Raw genomic sequence first — 15,917 nt, 5'->3', positions numbered from 1 at the left:
ATATCTGCCTGATCAGCCCACAGTGGGAAGATGAAGTCAACGCAAGGTACAGAGCACAAATCACAGTGCTCCAGCAAAGGCTGACGAACACCTTTCCTGTGCGAATGGACATGACAAAAAAACCAAAGTGCAAGCAGCAAGATTCAGAGACCGTATCACAGTACCTGTCCAGGCTCACTGAGATCTATGACACAAACTCAGGCTTGGAGAAGTCCGACGCTCTAGCAGATGGGCAGGCGGCCTTCACAGCATGGGAGGCACACCTCAGAAACAGCTTTTTTTATTAATATTTATCTATTTATTTAAGTTAACAAAAAATACAGTAAATTTGCATGGTACAGTTGGTACTGTTTATTTTTGTAATAAAGTTCAGCAATATTTTACTTTGAGTGTTATGTTTTCATTCAGTATCAATTTAATCAACCGATAGTAATGGGTTTAAATCTGTTATGGGCAGGTACCGGCCCAACTTAGTTATCGGGTATCTCTAAAATCCACTCTCAATCAACCTGTAATACTGAAGGGTCATAACCAGGGCATAAAAACACAGATCTCATGAATCGAATTTCCTTAAGCTAGAACAGCTGAGTGTGAACATGTATAGACTGACTGTGTGGATGTAGGGAAGTATATTCGGTTTAAAAGGTGTAAGGATTTGGGATCAGTGAACAATCCTAGGCTACGTTTAAGTTAAAAGTGAGTATTGTTTCTGCTGTGAATTCATTACTATAACTGTACACTCAGTAGCGGAGAAATGCTTTCTCTTCGACAAAAACACCTGATGACTATCCACATGAATGCTGCAGAACTGCTTCAGCTCGACTGACCGCCATTCCACTTTCTACTTATCCACATACCGGTTAGTCATTAACTCGAGGCGGTTTCGATGCCAAACAGGAAGGATGTTATTGTTCAAAATCTAAACTACTTAGAGCGCAGGAACGCTCAGCTCCCTACATACACAATCATTTAGTAACACTTGAAGAAAAACTTCCTGTCCGTGATGTCAGCTGCACTGATAAACACGCAGAGGTGTCAAGGCCTTTCCAGGTACTCGAGCTGAAACGTTCAGAGACACGGAACGTGCTCGAAGACATGTAACCATGGCAACAGGCCACAGCAAGCCCTCAAGTGCTTGAGAGCTGAACAAGAGTCTGAACACAATACACTGTTCCCAATAATCCCTGTGCAAATCCCTGCACTGCTTTCACTCAGACACCTGGAGCTTTCTCTCCTTTACATAAGAGCTCATGGGACTTCTAGGAGCAATTTGGTTTAAGTAGTTTGTTATTCAAACTAATGTCACACACATAGAAGAATGAACTTACAGAACATGGACATAGCCTTTGTTTAGATTTCGTAATAAATGCAGTTTATATACACACACAGGCACACACACACACACACACACGTGTGTATATGTATATATGTGTGTATATATATATATATATATATATATATATATATATATATATATATATATATATATATACACACACACACACACACATATATACATATATATACATATACATATACACACACACACATATCGGTTGTTAATCATCAAAATCACTTGGACATTTCTCTATTCACGGAAACAACGATATCTAATAATAAAATTTTTTCAAATTTGTTTAAAGCTGCCTTGTGTGCACTGATTGTTCTTCAAAGGGAATAAATGTGTGTGTGTGTCTCTTACCAGATCCTCTCCACATCTCAGATAAGTGGCAGTCCATCTCTCCTGGTTCCTTGCAGAGCTCCACCACATCATGGCACACCGTCTCCGGAGTTATGGGTACCTCTGTGAAATGCTGGTCGTTGTTGCTGAGGTACACGGTCAAGAACATCTGCCAAGAGATCGAGAAGGTGGTCAAGAACTTATGGAACCTTAGTTCTGCTCCAGATGCTGGTCCTGAATTCAGAGGTGGAGACAAATTTCAGCTTTTATTTCCTGGTATTTATATGTAGACGTGTTAAACGACAAAGAACATATCGCGTTTTGTGTCAGGCCACCTGATTTGTAGGTGAGCAAAAAATATTGGAACACGCAACTGACGGGCGTTTCTTGTTACGCAGGTGTGTCCTGTTAGATTGATTGTTTAAACAATAAATAGCTCTGAACATCTACCCTGGGTTTGAGCCTTCAGTTTCACTTGTGAAGACGGCATTCATCATTAAAAAGTATAAACCAACATGATCAGAGAGCTATCTATGGGAGAAAAGCAAACCATTTTGAAGCTGAGAAGACGGGGAAAATCAATCAGAGGCACTGTGTAAACAGCGGGCATAGACAATACAACAATTTGTAATGTCTTGAAAAGAAAGAAACCACTGATGTACTGAGCAACAGACACCAAATGGCCAAAGAAAAACAACAGCAACTGTATTCAAAGTTGACATTCATAGTCCCGCTTGTTTTTCCGTTATTGAGGTTTGGATTAAACCCATTTAATTCAACGAATCAGTCAAACAAGCTATTAACTATAAGAACTCCATAATAAATATATAAAAACGGATTCCCTTGCTATGCTTTACAGAACCACTCAAACCATAAAAAAAGACTGTCAATAATATAAAAATCTCTCCCATCCTGCTATTTAAACCATTCATTACACAAACATCTGGCGATTTAAAACCCAAAGCAAATGTCAGTGAGTGGAGTGCACTGCACTGAGATTGAGCACCAACGTCGAGCTGGAGCTTTCTTCCTCACGGCTTCGTCTTGGCATGAGCTTAACCTAATTAGCTCCTCACATACAAAAACAAACCAAGTCCTGGAGTTTACTTCGCTTGCTCTGTAAACAAACAGTACTCGCAGGAACCCAGCATCCTGTAATTGAGATTATGCAAGACGGGCAGATTATGTTTGTAAGGGACGAGGCTTTAAGAGAGGAGGTAGAGAGGGAGTGAGCGTTTAATTACAGCAGATGCAGGCTGTGCTGCTCCAATCACTCAGCACTAACTTAATGATCCACAGAGCGAGTGTGCTCGACTCAGCACTGGAGAAGAGAAAAAAAAAGAAAGGAAAAAAAAAAAGTTGGCATGTGGATGGATGTGACCTTCATTCGACGCCAACTACGTGAAATATCACCTGTACAGCCCACAGGCAAGGACAGAGACGCAAGAACGGCTGAAGGTGAAAGACTGATGACATTTTTATCTATGCACAATATTACATCGTTGATTTAAGACATAGGAAGTGTTCTGAATATGACCTTTTCCTATTTCAAAGACTTTTTGGTAAGGGTTAAGTTGGATGCTATACTGGGAACACTGGGCATGAGGCAGGAAATTCACCATGGGTGCGACGCCAGTCTATAACCTAGCACACACTCACTCATTCACACCTAGGGACATTTAGAGCAGCCAGTCTTCCTACTATAATGCTTTTCGGGAGGTGGGAGGAAACCATGGAAATCAGGAGGAAACCTTCTGTGGATTCTTTTGGTTTGAAATGGAAATAGGAGGAGACAATCGTTCATGTTAGTGCATTACTGTTTAAAGATGAAACAGCGGGTTCATTTGCAGTACACTCAAGCACGTCATTTATTTATTTTTCCACAGGCCCTACAGACAACATAGACTTGCCTCACCCACTAAACAAAAAAAATAAACCTTCACTGACAACAACTTGTGTTTTATTTGACGTTAAAATACAAAAGTAAAAACATACAAATCATTTCAACTCTGTTAAGCCTGGGTTTTTTTCCCCCTTTTTAAATGAGCATAAGAACCAAAGCGAGTGATTTCACTCGCAACAAAGTCGCTCACTTACGTTACGTTCACAATAGCAAGAGAGTTTCTCAATTCTAAGCAAAATATGTATGATGTGATGGAACAAGAAATCCTCGAGCCAATCGTGCCTTTTCTTCGAGGCACGCAGGTAAAAGGCAACATCCACAGGTGCATTCAATATACTGTTGTGCGTACACTGTTGTACAGATGAAAGCTAGAAGTAGGATCCTCAGCAGGAGGTTCAAACAGCCACAGCTGTACAAAGCTTCCACGCGTGATATCATGTGCTATTACGCAGGTTTTGTTTCAAGAGCCTTCGTAGAGCTCCATTTCTTTCCACTAATGCATTTTATAGAGGATGTACACAGAGCAGGGTTTCTCCGACGTAAGCCGTGTCCGTGAGATGGCACATCAGAACCTAAACATCCCCGTCTTTTAGGTTTCCAATTCCGACTGTATGTTTGTCGAATTCGTGCACAGGGATGTTAAACACACTGACGAGCTCGGTTTCTCTCAAAATAGAGCTTTCGGCAGGTTGAAGAGGTTTTTAAACTTCAGACGCTACCTGGAATAGGAAAACCACTAACAAAAAGCTAGTGGTAGTACCCAGTAACGACCTAGAACAGCGTTTCTTAACCGGTTGTAGGCCAAAACAGTAGCAGGCAGGTAGCAGGAAAATTATTTTAAAAGATCTCTGTACACATGTACACAGAGAACCCACTGGTGGATTTTTGGATATCCGTGTACATGGAATAGTGAAAACTGAGTGAAAAAAAAACTTCCACTCACATCGACCCATCTCTGTGAGGCAGGGGTAGGGGGTTGTATGTCTAGAATAGTACACATACGCATTCTGAGACAACGTTCGTTTGTTTATTCAGTTGTTCACACAGCATCACATGGTGCTATACTGCCTCTACTATGTACTTTATTACTGAACCATGCGGATGAGTCACAATACTTTCTGAAGTGACACACCGATCAACCACAGCATGCACATGGCGGCCATCTTGCGTGCACATTTGCACAGATAACAGGAAGTATAAATCAGCCTTAAGGGGCCTAAACTTGTTCCAGCATGACAATCAGTCCCTCCAGGATCCCGTGATTTTACCTTTTTTGTGAAATTACAGCAAAATCTGCAATATTCAGAGGAGTGTGCTGATTTTCCACAAGTCTGGGTCATGTGGCGTCATCACAATGCACTTCCAGCCAAAGCTCTTTGATTCACGTGAATCGAACATGAGTACAACTAAAATTCTCATTTACCAACAAACATCAGTGTGAAAGAGCATGCAAAACTATTTCATTGTGTTAATTTTGTCAATGTTGGAGTGGTAGACCTCGAGGGTCCTGCACAGAACTGGAAAGCTGACTGCACCCCAGGACTCCTCACCTAACATCAGACTGACCTCACTAATGCACCTGTGGCTGAATGACCAGAAATCCCCACAGCCACGCTCCAAAATCTACAGCAAGGCCTTCCCAGAAGACTGGAGGCTATTCTAACGGCATAGGAAGACTAGATCTGAAATGGGATGTTCACATTGTTGGATGTAATGGTCAGGTGTCCACATACTTTTGGGCCCATAGTGTACTGCTGCTACTACATCAGTCATTACTTTATCAGGTCTTGTGCAGTGCATCAGGCATGGATTTAGAGGCGTATAAACACAACCGGGTCGATTGCCGGAAGACAGAATGTTTGAGTCACTCCCATAGATTAAACAGACAACAAGAGATCAAGAGAACTGGGAGCCTTGTGTCACACACCCACCCACACACCCACCCACCCACCCACACACACACACACACACACACACACACACACACACACACACACACACACACACACAGAGCGAGAGCGAGAGCGAGAGGACGTAGCCTCGGGCAACAGGACCCCGGCCAAAATTAAGGTCACTGTTTCCTGGAAACAGGCACTTTAGCTGAATTTAGCTGAACGTAATGGCCTTTTTTCTTCTTTTTTTAAATCAGTTTACCTCAAACAAAAACAGTTTTGCCTTAATCAAAGGCAGTTTTGAGATTTTTTTCCCCCCTTCCACAACAAAAGCAGCATTTTCATAAAAGACTCAATTGCGGTAAATAAATAAAAGAAAATTCCCTCGAGCGGGAAAATAAATAATCTATATTTCATGTCTATAAGTCAACAGTCAGCATATTTAACAGTTATTGTATATCTGATTTCCCGGTCACGCTCGATCTCTCTCTACAGCTCTCAGTATCAAATTCATCTGTTTCTGATCACATCAGCTCTGAAAGCTGACAGAGCGAGTACGCCTGTAGCCGTGGTGGGGGGGGGGGGGGTGATGATACACAACACTGTTGAGTTACTCAACACGCGAGGCCGGATGATGTGTCAATAGTGCAGTGAAGAGAATAATTAGCTGACTTGACTAATCACGGTACTTGGAAAAACTTTTCTGAAGCGCACATTAAAACTATTCAGATCCTCATAGGACCCGAGTAGTGTTTAATCTCCAGACTCCAGCTGCAGTTACAAACAAATAATCCACTGGTTTGTGTATTAAACTTCCAATTAATCAAAAATAAAACCACAAAAACTAAAATAAATTATAATAATAAACCACCATACACACACATAGTAACAATTTGGATACACATTCTGCTTGTAAATGATGTTTCAGTACAGATCTGTCATGTGACATCAAGTACTCCTACTTACTGGACTGAAGCTCGTGACACGGGCAGAGATGCAAATTTCTGAGATGCAAATGATTGGTGAAAACGTATGTAAATATCGGTTAGAGCAAGCGCTCTTACATACGTCACAAGTGTTAATGTTTGAATCCTGGCAGCGAGAGAATTTAGACATATCTACATCCAGACTTCACCGCTGACTGAACTCTAACCAAAACATGATGTTAATAAAAACAGGTGAATCAATAACACAGTGCTATTGATGTGTGAGAACACCTGGGATGTTTCTCTCAAGGCTGTTCTTCATCGCCGTCCGTCCAACCTCTGCACCTATAGAGGCTGTGTGTGTGTGTGTGTGTGTGTGTGTGTGTGTGTGAGTGAGTGAGTGAGTGAGAGAGAGAGTGTGTGAGCGAGCGCATGTGTGTGTGAGAGAGAGAGAGACACAGACACACACACACACAGTGCACGCACGTGTCCTAAGAGAATGGTTAACTCTTGCGAATGGAAATTTCCAAGTGCGCTCAGTGGATGTATGAAAGTGATCAGAGTGAAATAAATCACATTCTCGCTGCTTTTAATGCGCTTTTCTCTCTGTAGCTGTCACACACACACACACACACACACACCTCTCTTCTAGACTGTACCTGTGTCTGAAAATCTCAACAAAAAAAAACTTGCATATTAATTCTTTTTGTTTTTTTAAATGAGTATTAGGAAAACTTGTCTAACTGGATTGTAGATTTTCTAGTGTTTAAGCTTTTTAAAGTGTCTAGTGTTTATGACAGGTTTTGTTTTGCAAGTTTCTGGGAGTGTCTTATCAAAACAGGACAAACGCCTGACATTTTATTATATTATTTATTGTACAAACATGAGCTATGCATTAGGGCTGCGATGAATAGTCAACGTTATGAAAATCAAAAGACAAGGATTTTTATTTTATTTGTTTACTTGTTTTATTGTCCGTTATTTAACCAACTGCAGTAAATGAACGTGTTGACGCAAGCAGGCGACAGTCTTGATAGATTTGGATCGAATGTAATACACTACTGAAACGACCAGACATGGAGCAGCTCGGCCAATGAAAACAGCAGCAGCTGATGACAAACACAGAGCTGTGAAGAAAAACCCCAAAACAACAGTTAGTGACATCACCAACCTCCACAGAGCACGGGGTGAAGGTCCAGCTTTCGAGGACAACTTGAAGAGCAGAAATATAGCGGCCATAGCACAAGATAAACCACACATCAGCAGTGAGAATCAGTATGGCCAGATTGGAATTCACAAAGAAACACAGAGAGGAGACACAAAAGTTCTGGAACCAAGATTAACCGCTACCAAAGTGATGAAAAGACCAAAGTGTGGAGAAAGAAAGGATCTGCTCATGATCCAAAACATACGAGCTCATCTGTGAAACATGGCGGTGGTAGTGTCACGGCTTGGGTTGGCATGCTCACTAATCTTTATTGATGATGTAAGTCATGATGCAGCAGCAGAATGAATTCAGAAGTTTACAGGAACATTTTGTCTGCCAGTTTACAGAGAATTGCATCCAAAATAATCAGGAGGAACTTCATCATGCAGCAAGACAACGATCCAAAACACACTGCTAACTCAACAAAGGACTTCATCAGGGGGAAAAGTGGAAAGTTTTAGACTGACAAAGTCAATCACCAGACCTTAACCCAACTGAGCAGTATTTCACCTCCTGAAGAGGAGACTGAAGGGAGACACGCCCCGAAACAAACAACAACTGAAAGAGTCTGTGGTAAAATCCTGGAAAATCATCACAAAATAAGAAACCAACAGTTTGGTGATGTTACTGAATCGCAGGTTTGATGCAGTTACTGCAAGAAAGGGATGTGCAACCAAATATTAAGTGTTCTTTAATTTACTTCAAGATTCATCTGTTCCTATACTTTTGCTCACCTAATAATTGGGTGTTCTGATACAAAAGGTTCTATGTTTTATGTTGTTTAACACGTCTAGATGTAACTACCAGGAAATAAAAGCTGAAATTCTAAACTCTCGTCTCATTTCCATCTTTTGATCTCAAACCCAAATGTCTTTGGTGTATAACACAAACAAATGAATTAGCCTTGCCGTTCCAATAGTTTTGGAGGGGGCTGTATAAACTTGCAGTAGTTCTGTTAAAGAAAAGAAAATAAAGTAGTAAAATATGTGAAATACAAACTTAATAGTTTAATGAGGCCTGTTAAGTTCAGCCTGTTTTGAGGCTGATGGAAAGGCACCATCCATGTGTAGGATACTGATTTAATGTGATCATAAAAATAAATCATGTTTAACTTACAGTGCCCTCCAATAATATTGGCACCCTTGGTAAATATGAGCAAAGGCGGCTGTAGAAAAACTGTCTTTATTGTTTAACCTTTTGTTCAGAACATTCACAAAAATAGATCAATAATTGCAAATAAAACAGGTTTATCAAAAAAATTATATTGGTTGTACAACAATTATTGGCACCCTGTGAATTCATATGAGAAAAATATATTTGAAGTATATTCCCATTGATATTTTAAATTTAGTAACACCTGGGTAACTAGGAACAGGAAATTGTTCAACCAAGACTTCCATAAATATGAGGTAGCCATAAGGAAAAGTATCTTATGCTCACGGTTAAATATGGTGGTGGCTCTTAAATGTTTTGGGGCTGTTTTTCTGCCAGAGGTCCTGGACATTTTATTAGGATACATGGCATCATGGACTATCAAATATCAACACAGATATTAAATGTAAACCGGACTGCCTCTGCCAGAAAGCTTAAAATGTGCCATGGTTGGATCTTCCAGCAGGACAATGATCCAAAACATACATCAAAATCAACGCAAAAATGGTTTACTGACCACAAAATCAAGGTCCTGCCATGGCCATCCCAGTCCCCTGACCTGAAACCCATAGAAAACCTGTGGGGTGAACTGAAGAGGAGAGTCCACCAGCGTGGACTTCAAAATATGAAGGATCTGGAGAGATTCTGTATGGAGAAATGGTCTCAGATCCCTCGCCATATATTCTCCAACCTCATCAAGCATTATAGGAGAAGACTCAGAGCTGTTATCTTGGCAAAGTCACTGTATGACTGATTTTTCTTTTCTTCCCAGAACAAGCTGAGCTTCAGTGTAAAAACACTGCGTCTGTCTAATCATGAGACACCACCACACCATTTCAACAGGCTAATGATTACAAGGACTAACGACCTCGGTCAGTCTGTACCGGGAGAAGACGTCTCGTAAAATGAGAGCGTTTCTTATCAGAGTTCAGCAGAAGTGCACACACATCTCCCACACAATGAAAAGCAGCTTGGTGAAAACAATCGCAGGAGAGTTTCATTGCAATCGTCAAGCGCTTTGGGTTACACCGAAACACGTCACCAAGCTGGTGATGTACACAACCACGTGAGCTCAGCCACACTCTTTTCTAATGCATGATGAGTGCAGGTGAACAAAGAGCCATCTGGTCCCCCGGGAACGAGAACACACACTCACAACTCATACCACACACATCTGCAGTGACATACAGTACGAGCCGCTAAGTGAAGCATTTATTAGCTCTAATAAAGCTAAATGTCATGGTCAAATTTACCTTCCGACACTGTCTTGCGGCAAAGAAGAATATTGTGGACTAGAAATACAACATGGCATGCAAACAGGTCTAAAATTTTCTGTTTTATTATTTCATCCCTCACCTCGCCTCTCCCCCTGACCCCAAGCTAAATTCGCTGCGTGTGCTTGTTTGTTTCAAAATGAAACTAAAGCAAAATGTGAGTCTTACATCAAAATAAAGAGATGCCTTTTTTCATGTTCAGCCTGCTGGGTTTTTCTTTGAGGCAGAGTGCACATTTACACAACTCCCAAAACCTCAGAATGGCCAACTGCTCACACTATACGACTTTAACCGCTGACGATATGTTGTTTTGTGGACACAGGAGTGACAATCGCCTTGCAGACGAGTCACACACTATCTACACCGTCTTTCACCAAAGCATGGCTGATCGCTACTTTGATTCGCTACAGAAACAACAATATAAAAAGAAGGAAGCGTGTAGGTTGGGGAGATGCGGCCAGTGAGATCTGTTCTACAAAGACAAGTGGAGGTATAATGCAAAAAAGACCTTTTTTTGGTGATCCTGTGTGCTGGTAGAAATCACGCCCTGTTTGTTATTTCTGCTGTTCCTAATAAATGTTCCTGAATGACATCATAACACCACATCATTTCTTATAGAAGCATCATCATTATTCTTACACTTTGCAATCACTCTCCCACACAAATAGATGGATAAGAAACTGGGTTCAGGGATCCGATGCGTGGGACAGCAGAGGAATTTGATTTCTTCCTGGATTCTCATTGGCTGAACTGTTCTCACGGTCTCTGAGGAAGCTCAGAGAGTAGGCGCCAAGCTGGGGGAGAGATGCGGTCGCCAAGTTACGAAAAATTAGTAGGTGCCTCAGAAATCAGGGATAAAATAATGTAGTGTGCGCTAGGCTTAAAAAAAAATACAAAGTATTAAGTGGGCAGGATTTATATGAAGCGGGCCCTACTGGGTACTGAATTTTGGAATGACAGCTTAATTGCCCCTGGGGTAGATGACAATCGTCCACCATCTTTAGTGACGCTTATCCTTTAAAGCGGGGCCGTGAATTAGATTTGACATGGGTCCAAATACTGTTTGGTCCAGAATACAGTTTCAAGACTTCTGACATAAATCTCTCCTATATACTTACATCCATCTGTACCGCTTATTCTACACAGGGTCACGGGGAAGTCTGGAGCTTATCCCAGGGAACTTGAGGCACGAGGCAGGGGACACCCTGGACGGGGTGCCAACCCATCTCAGGACACAATCCCACACACATTCACACATCATGGGTAATTTAGAAATGCCAATCAGCCTCCAACACGTCTTTGGACTGGGGGAGGAAACCCTCAAAGGGATCACAGGGAGAACATGCAACGACCAACCCTGAAGGTGCAAGGCAAACGTGCTCACCACTAAGCCGTTCTGCCAAACATGAACAAGAGTCAATCTATTCATGGAACACGAAAGTGTTAGCTTGATGACTAACCTCTAAAACCGATAAAACGAATACAAAACACATCTGATATCAAACCACACCCAAAGAGGAACTACACGAGTCGCTCAGTAAGAGAAGTGCGGCAGCGAGAGGAAGTAATGCATCCTAGTGGAAAAGAAAAAAAAGACTGGCATTGCTTCAAGCTCATCACCAGTTCCTCTCATAATATCGACTGTCCCGTATTTATCTACCTCACACGACAAGCCATCAGCATTTATCCATCATCTCTGTTTAAAAAGGAGCATAATAAGAGAACATATGCTGATTATACAGAAGGCAAAATCTTTACACCACACTGAGCTTACAAACAGCTTTCTCTGATTGACTGAACGGTATGAGAGGTCTTATTGTTGTAAGAAAATCCTTAAAAAGGTGCAAAAAAAAATTTGAACCTGGAAGATATTTAGAACACGATAAAAAATAATGGTTTGAGTCATGAGCACAGCACAAGTATACAAAGTGGCTGAGAAATCTGATTTCTGGTCCAGAATGCTTGTTTGTGTTTGGATGAGTCTCCTGTCAGTCATTTTATAGACACTCTACGGGCCATTGTAGATCATGGGGTGACCGGGGGAGGGGCACGATTGAATGGGGGTGTGTGTGTGCCAAAAAAATAATCATTCAAATGACCATGATCCATGTGATTATAGATGGTCTTACAGTGCAGCACAGGCGAGGGGTCCAAGCACTGGTTAGTATGTTTACAACACCCAAGTTAAGAAGATTTCCACTTTTCACTGGCGAGTAAACTTTACAACACCAAACTCATTTAGAGTTTTGTCTTTAAGCTGTGTGTGGTGGCCCGGGAAAACCCTTCATATGGTGAAATCTGAATGTTTTCTAAAAATCTACAGCAGTCTGGTTAGTGGTGCAGTGGGAACGATCCCTTGCTTCATCTCTACTTGAAGGTGGTGGTGCAGCGGTGCTTTAATGCTTTAATCTGCCCGTCTCTCTCACCTCTGGGACTCAGAGTCCAGTGCGCACTGTCTCACTTACTTCCATGTTGGATTTCTCTCCGATATGACGTTGAACGTCACAGGAAAATGATGAGTGAGAAAAAAAAAGCGCTTCTAGGAGCTTTCAGCAAAGCTTTATGGTGAAATCGCTGAATCTGATCTCTTATTAAATTCTATTATACAGTAACTGATAGCAAACAAACCCCAAAACCACAAATATTTCAGCAGAAATATATTTCGTGGATGGAATTTTCTCTTAAGTCTATTATTCAGTTTATAACCCAGCTCACGTTAGGATTATACAGAGACAGGCAAAAATAATTCAGAACATGATGATCCATTATGATGTTTGTTTGTATGTGAGAGTATGAGAGAGACCTGCCCAGTCAGTGAGTCATTACACAGCCCTGTACAGCAGGTTTCGGTCAAACAACTGAGTCCTGACTGATGTAAAAGCGTATCATGTAAGGAAAACTAGATCTCCAGGAGCCCACGGAGTATAGTGACTACAAAATGACTGACAGGAAGTTCATCCAAAGATGAACATGTTTACGGGCCGGAAGTCAGTTTTCCAGACGGGTTTTACTGAGCCACTTCATACACTAGCGCTGAAGCTACAGCTTTAAACATGATTTTATCATCATGGTCGATGTATTTTCCAGGTTATTTGTACAAGCAAGTCATTTAAAAACTTGACTACTGCACCTTTAAACACAGATGGAGAAATAAAGGGTCGAATTACCTGGGAGAAAGTAAAAGACTTTTGGAAACAGTGTTACAGAAACATTAGTAAGAGAGTAAAATGTCTCTTTTTATACAAAGTACAACATTTCCTACCATTTTGAACAGAAAGATAAACACTACATGTTCGACTCACCGGCATCATTCTGGCTTCGTAACGCATTTAACCGAGTTTAATTCCAGAATTTTCCTTTTGGCCGAAAGCGTCTTCCCAAACTAGCTTTAGCTAGTCAAGTGTACACAGAGGACAAATTCACTTCTCCGGGAAATAAATTAGTCCGAACTTTGTAAAAGAAATATATAAATATATTAGCTGGAAAAAATGCGATAGGAAATCCCCGGTGTCCGGTTTCTGCTTCACAGCTGAGAGGGAACCTGTTGCCTGCGGGTGAGGGGGTAAGAGTGAGAGGTCTCAGGCCTGCGTCAGTGTAAACTTCACTCCGTTCCAGCAGTGTTCTTTAGCTCACCAGCTACAGCTAACGAAAGTTTACCAACAGACTCGCCTTTACTTCGTTTCCTCTTGAGAGCGAACACTCTCTCAAAAAACGACGCAGACGAAACATCCAGCTGTAAATATCCCGGTTTAGTCTCCACTTTCCGCTTGTTGCGATAGTTTCAATGTTTTCAGGACATTTTCCCAGCGAAAAGAAGAATAGAAGAAGCGCGTCACTTTCACGTATCACACTGACTCCCAGTGCAGAGGCGGAGCCACGCCCACACTGACGTGCTTATCCCATTGGAATTTAAGCCCCGCCCCCCTCCGTGATCCCGGGCTGCGCTCCAAACCACATCATGCAGCACTAAAAAGTGAATCAGTTTAGTAGCGCGCCATGAGCACTCATTTTGACGTGCGCTTTAGTACTGCTCTTTGGACCGCGACCCGTTCCTCAGTAACATGCCTGAATAAGTAACTCTTATGCCGCGTATGTAAAACCTTTCTACTGACAAACAGACTGAAATATGGACGGATGAACAGATAGGTAGATAAATATGGAGCTGTGAGATAGATGGATGGACGGATAGATAGATAGATAGATAGGTGGATAGATGGTCAGATAGACAGATAGATAGATGGTCAGACAGACTGACTGACAGATAGATAGATGGTCATACTGTTAGATAGATAGATAGAAAGATAGATAGATGGTAAGACAGACAGACACAGAGAGACAGACAGACAGACAGATAGATAGATAGATAGATAGATAGATGGTCAGACAGACTGACTGACAGATAGATAGATAGATAGTTAGATAGATAGATAGATAGATGGTCAGACTGACTGACAGATAGATAGATAGACAGATAGATAGATAGATGGTCAGACAGACTGACTGACAGACAGATAGATAGATAGATAGATAGATAGATAGATAGATAGATGGTCAGACAGTTAGATAGACATAGATAGATAGATGATCATACAGTTAGATAGATAGATAGATAGATGGAAAGATAGATGGATGGTAAGACAGAGAGACAGACAGACAGATAAATAGATAGATAGACAGATAGATAGATAGATAGATGGTCAGACAGACAGATAGATGGATGGAAAGATAGATAGATAGATAGATAGATGGTCAGACAGTTAGATAGACAGATAGATAGATGATCATACAGTTAGATAGATAGATAGATGGAAAGATAGATGGATGGTAAGACAGACAGACAGAGAGACAGACAGACAGATAAATAGATAGATAGATGGTCAGACAGACAGATAGATAGATAGATAGATAGACAGATGATCAGACAGACAGACAGATAGATAGATAGATAGATAGATAGATGGTCAGACAGACTGACTGATAGATAGATAGATAGATAGATAGATAGACATAGATAGATAGATAGATGGTCAGACAGACAGAGATAGATAGATAGATAGATAGATAGATAGATGGTCAGACAGACAGACACACAGACAGACAGACAGATAGATCGATAGATAGATAGATAGATGGATGGTCAGACAAACAGACAGACAGACAGATAGATAGATACATAGATAGATAGATTGATGGATGGATGGTCAGACAGACAGACACACAGACAGACAGATATATAAACACTATATTTAAGCAGCATTAGGTTTAGTAACCAGCGGAAGAGTTTGATTAGGTTTCGCATTAAGCACAGAGCCCACAGAGGAAGAGTTAAGATGAGTTGTCCTGGCTGCATTACTGCTGTCTCACTTCTTCATGCTGCTGTCTGATAGTTTTAGGGTTTATGTTTCTGGAAGCTTGCTAAGCTTTGGCTCTTGGAGAGTTACGGTAATGTACAGCTTCCCAGATCTGCAAGTTGAAGCTAAATAAATGAGCTGAAGGGCTGTTGGATAATTACAGGAGAATATCACACTGTGCATGAGATTACCCTGGCTTTCAATCCTTTTTATATTTAGTATTTAAATATATGTCATGGTACATTTATCTGTTCCATCAATATGCTACGTATGAAACACGCTCCAACATCCACACTCCAGTCTGCAGTCTGCAGCCAGTGCTGTGCAAGGACTATTATTATTTCTTTTATTATAGAGATCATTTAAACAAACAAACAAATAAGTAATGACACAAATATACGATAAATTAAAATAACATGTTAAATGTGAATATATTATAATTAATTAAAAAGAAAAAGTATAAACTGTGTTGAATAAATAAATGAATGGATTAATAATATAAACATATTATATATTGCATTTCAAAATGTA

At 40.9% G+C, this 15,917-nt stretch overlaps 1 protein-coding gene across 3 annotated transcripts in view; it reads right to left on the bottom strand.

Annotated features, from left to right (window-relative positions):
• The window catches only part of tp53bp2a (tumor protein p53 binding protein, 2a), a 32,872-nt gene extending 18,903 nt beyond the window's left edge, over positions 1-13,969 (bottom strand). Inside the window, exons 1-2 of one of the 3 annotated variants that reach the window (XM_053619108.1) lie at positions 13,338-13,969; positions 1,703-1,915 (exon numbers count right to left, since the gene is read on the bottom strand). In XM_053619108.1, the coding sequence (XP_053475083.1) occupies positions 1,703-1,850 (148 nt within the window). In that variant the 5' untranslated portion in view covers positions 1,851-1,915; positions 13,338-13,969. The remainder of the gene's footprint in view (positions 1-1,702; positions 1,916-13,337) is intronic. The other 2 variants (XM_053619106.1, XM_053619109.1) reach the window with 2 other exon arrangements.
• Between the last annotated feature and the right edge of the window lie 1,948 nt (positions 13,970-15,917).

This window comes from Ictalurus furcatus, chromosome 29, assembly GCF_023375685.1.
Source record: "Ictalurus furcatus strain D&B chromosome 29, Billie_1.0, whole genome shotgun sequence".
In the NCBI taxonomy this organism is placed as follows: domain Eukaryota; kingdom Metazoa; phylum Chordata; class Actinopteri; order Siluriformes; family Ictaluridae; genus Ictalurus; species Ictalurus furcatus.
This window is presented reverse-complemented; position numbering and strand designations above follow the sequence as displayed.